This window comes from Sinocyclocheilus rhinocerous, unplaced genomic scaffold (genome assembly GCF_001515625.1).
Source record: "Sinocyclocheilus rhinocerous isolate Xijiao unplaced genomic scaffold, SAMN03320098_v1.1 scaffold1065, whole genome shotgun sequence".
Classification (NCBI taxonomy): Eukaryota; Metazoa; Chordata; class Actinopteri; order Cypriniformes; family Cyprinidae; genus Sinocyclocheilus; species Sinocyclocheilus rhinocerous.
In genome coordinates this window covers 227840-232455 of record NW_015628720.1, presented here as the reverse complement: position 1 = coordinate 232455, position 4616 = coordinate 227840, and the positions used below count along the sequence as shown (strand labels likewise).

General features: G+C 31.2%; 1 protein-coding gene across 1 annotated transcript in view; it reads left to right on the top strand.

Annotated features, from left to right (window-relative positions):
* Positions 1-1133: 1133 nt before the first annotated feature.
* Positions 1134-4616, top strand: part of LOC107738368 (elongator complex protein 5-like) — a 9941-nt gene continuing 6458 nt past the window's right edge. Inside the window, exons 1-3 of the mRNA XM_016550119.1 lie at positions 1134-1416; positions 1495-1555; positions 1642-1722. Of these exons, the coding sequence (XP_016405605.1) occupies positions 1356-1416; positions 1495-1555; positions 1642-1722 (203 nt within the window). The 5' untranslated portion in view covers positions 1134-1355. The remainder of the gene's footprint in view (positions 1417-1494; positions 1556-1641; positions 1723-4616) is intronic.

The following is a 4616-nucleotide window of genomic DNA, read 5'->3' as shown; positions in this document are numbered from 1 at the left end:
CAAACCCTTATGTTGAATAAGAACAAGCAACCCTTCCACTTCCTTGCAGCCAAGTTTGATTCAACTCAGATTATTTGGACATACAATAAATATAATATAGTATAATAACAAGATATGTGTTGACTGATTAAACGTTTTCAATAATTAGAATAAAAAAATAAATATAATTAGATAATATGCAATTAATTATTATATAATTAGATGAAAAACTTAGAAGAATTTTGTTATAGTGTATAATAATATAATATACAATAATACAGTATATAATATATATATATATATGTGTTTTTGGGAAATTGTATTCACTGTAATAAACTAAACTAGTGACGGGAGAAACTAATCTTTTCAAAGCTTCGAATCAATTGAACCAATTGCTTTGCAAAATGATTCACTGATTCGAAGCGCTCGAGACACCACACGCTGGTGATGCCTGCTGGCCAAAAGTGTGTAAATGCAACAAAAACTTTAGGCTAAAAAATTGATTAAAAACAGCTTTTTAAAAACCCACTGCAGATGTTTTATTAAAATATAATATATTAAATGCAATAAAAATCATAAAATACCATTAAATATGAAGTGTCTGTATAACATGTGGTTTTTAAAATATTTTATATTAATTTGCAAGGCTTGTTTTTTTTTTTTGGAGAGCTTGTAGGGGCCAGTAAGAGACTATTAACTACTTCTCATCCTTTTAATTACACAAATGTCTCGTAAAAATGTCTGCAAATTGATGAAACTGATCCGAGATCAGGTAAAAACCATATAATTTTTTTTTTATTATTAAAAAACAAACAAAAAAAACACTAGCTTTCTATTTTTTCTATTCTATCTACTTGTTTTTCTTTGTGTGTGTGTGTGTATAATATATATATATTGTCATTTGCACTTATATATTGTTGCTCTTTTGTTAGTTTTGACTGCTTTTATTGTCCTCATTTGTAAGTCGCTTTGGATAAAAGCGTCTGCTAAATGGCAAAATAAAAAATAATAAATAATAATAAAAAGAATAAAACGGTTTGCCGCTGGGCCAAACAGTTATCGCGTAACGAAGCGTCGTTTACTGAAACCACGTGACTTTGGCAGTTTGATTCGCGCTCCGAATCACTGTTTCGAAACAAATGATTCACCAACGTTTCGAAGCTTCACGAAGCAGTGCTTCGAAAGCGGCCATCGCTAAATCAAACTCGTGTTGATTCGATAACTCTTATGTATAACCAGGCATTTTGGATCTGTTATATGTTCTCATGTTTAATCAGTAGCCCAAGGATGTTGTAGTCATCCGGACAGTGTCTTATCAAACACGTTAAACTCGTTTTAGCAGTGCGCTGTTTAGCTGTTAGCTGTTAGCTGTTGAGATGAGCGTTGAGTCATGTGTGCTACAGGGAGCGGAGGCTGGAGGATTCATTCTCATTCAAGGTAACATCATTTCTAGTCATCATCAATCCTCTCATCACCGTATCTTTCTACAATGTGTTCATGTGTCGTTGTTTTTAGATACTGTCAAATGCACCGGGCGCGGACTCCTCAAGTGTTTTATTAATGCCGCATTGAAGAGGCAAGTTTCTGTCTGCTTCTGTTTTGTTTTAATTGTGTTGCTGTTACACTTTGTACAATGTTTGATTTGTTTTTAATCTTTTAAAGAGGCGAGGACGTACATGTGCTGGGATTTGAGAGCCCTGAAACAGAAGTGTGTGCTGGTTTGGACAGGAGCTGTGTGCAAAAGTGAGTTAGCCTAAATAAAATGAAAACAATACTCTTGATTTGTGACTTGAGACATGCTTTCATGCATACTATGGTGACAGCTGAAAGCTCATAACATACGTATGGCAGTTAAATTGTACTGACAGCATGTAATTTAGCATGCACTTAATTCAAATTTTTTTTATCTGAAATATTATGGTGCAGTAGTTTCCAACTGGTTTTGCTTCAGTAGTTTTATTAACAGTTTATTATGCAGAAGTAAACTTTTTTTTTAATGCAAAAAAATTATTTTGATAAGTGCATGAACAACAGCAGAAGTAGTATTCGTATTATTCTTATTATTATATTATATTTAATAATATTAGCCAAGTGACTTAAGAGTCTGTGCCAATATATGCACAAGTTATTTTGCTACCTTAGCTATGAACAGTACTAGTTACTTATTTTTTAATGATGTGTATTAACATAACTTTTGTAAGTGCATAAACAACAGCAGAAGTGTTAGGCTATATTTTATTATTATTGATATTAGTCATAGTATATCAAGTGACTGATTAATTTGTGGCAAAATATGCACAGCCTTTGACACAATAAAACGTGTCTGGTTGTTTTGCTACCATAACAATATACAATATTTTAAGTTACTTTTAATTATTTGCATTTACACAGTTGTTTTTCCCTGATGTTTATTAACAAATTTTGCAAGTGCACAAACAACAGTAGAAGTACCTACTTTATTATATTAATATTAGCCGTAGTGTCAAGTCACTGAAGAATATTTGCCAAAATATGTGCTAGCTAGTTATTTATTTTTATTTTTATTAATTTGGGCAAAATATGCACAGCTTTAAAAAAATAAAAAAATAAAAATTGGTGGAATGTCTGGTTATTTTGCTAATACGTTTTATTATTTATATTTGCCATTATTTTTTCATGCTGTTTATTAACATACATTTTGTAAGTGTATAAACATCAGCAAAAGTACTACATTTTATTAATATTAGCCTTATTATCAAGTGACTTAATAATACGTTTATTAATAAGTTACTTTTTATTATTTGCTTTTGCATTTGCCATTATTTTTCCTGTTGTTTATTCAAATAAATATTGCAAATTTATTCATATTTTACATTTAGTCATTTAGCAGACGCTTTTATCCAAAGCGACTTACAAATTAGGTACATTATAATTTTGTAATGATAAATTATTAATATTAGCCATAGTATCTACTGTATAGTGACTGATTTGTGCCAAAATATGCACAGCATTTGACAGAAAAAAAAAAAAAGTTGATAAGCCTGGTTATTTTGCTACAGCAAAAGTATTAGATTTTAGCCATATTATCAAGTGACTGAATAATATAGGTAAAATAATTTAGGCCAAAATATATTATTCAGCTTTTGATATCAAACTTTAAGTTGATAATCCAAACAAAAATCATACTGGATTATTACAATGAATGGCAAAATGAATGTTTGGAAACGTAAACTGATATTTCCTACTGACACACTAAAGCAAAAGATAGAAATAACTGACTTAAAACCATTTTGTAGCTGGTGAAAATACTAGCCGCTAGCTATAGGGAAATAACGAGAAGAATAGCAGCGTGCAGTAAACGGTAAAAATGTTTGCACTACAAACCAGTGTGTTCATAATTAAGATAATGCATTAAAATAATATGGTAAGTAGGGCTGCACAATTAATCGAATTTCTAATCGCGATTACAATTATGGATGCCACAATTACGTAATCGTTCAAAGCGGCAATTAATCGTTCAAAGTCCACTTATGTTATTCTGCGTGCTTAATTAATGTTTTTGAAAGTCTCTTCTGCTCACCAAGGCTGCATTTATTTGATCAAAAATACAGTAAAAACAGGAATATTGTGAAATATTATTACAATTTCTAATAACGGTTTTCTTTTTGTATATATTTTAAATTGTAATTTATTCCTGTGATACAAAGCTGAATTTTCAGCCTCATTACTCCAGGCTTCAGTGATCCTTCAGAAATCATTTCTATATGTTGATTTGATGATCAAGACACATTTCTTATTATTATCAATGTTGAAAACAGTTCTGCTTCTTGGGACAAATAATTTCACATTACTATACCTTTTTCATTACTAGAAGGCCACTGGTAAACATGCAAATGTATTGATCACAATATAAATGGAAAATAATTTCTAACAAAAATCTCTAGCGACTGACACGTAATAGAGTCTTACCACCCAGGTATTCCTTTGTTACACATTAGAGTGGAAATACACACTGCAATAAGCCAGGAAAGAAAGCAGGCCACCCCATCACCATCCAGTTTCAGTACACTGGGACACGCAGAAATAGCAGGAGACGGAGAGAGAAGAGAATATGCCATGATAGAGCAGGATAGAGAGAAGAAAAGTAGAGAAAGGAAAGACAATGAGAGACACTGTAACGGGGACATCAGCGCTAAAAACATTCTCTCTATTAGCGATGCAATTCTGCCCTCAATCTAATACTAAATGATTGAGATTATTCTAATATATACATACATTTAGGGCTGCACAATTAATTGAATTTCTAATCGCGATTACAATTATGGATGCCACAATTACGTAATCGTTCAAAGCGGCAATTAATCGTTCAAAGTCCACTTATGTTATTCTGCGTGCTTAAGATGCGTTTTTTTCTTTCTACATGTTATCTTAAGGGTTTTTCCCATTATTTTAATTTTAGTTTTAGTTTAACATTATAATACCATTCATATTTTTTACTATTTTTACAATTTAAGGAAGAAACCATTCCGATGTATAGTTGACGTTTGAGGCTTAATACTATAGAAAAGCATTAAAAGTTTTTCAGTTAGAGTGTTTTCAGCTTGTTTATTTTCATATAAAAATACGGCATGCAGTTGCATCAAACAATGGTATAAACA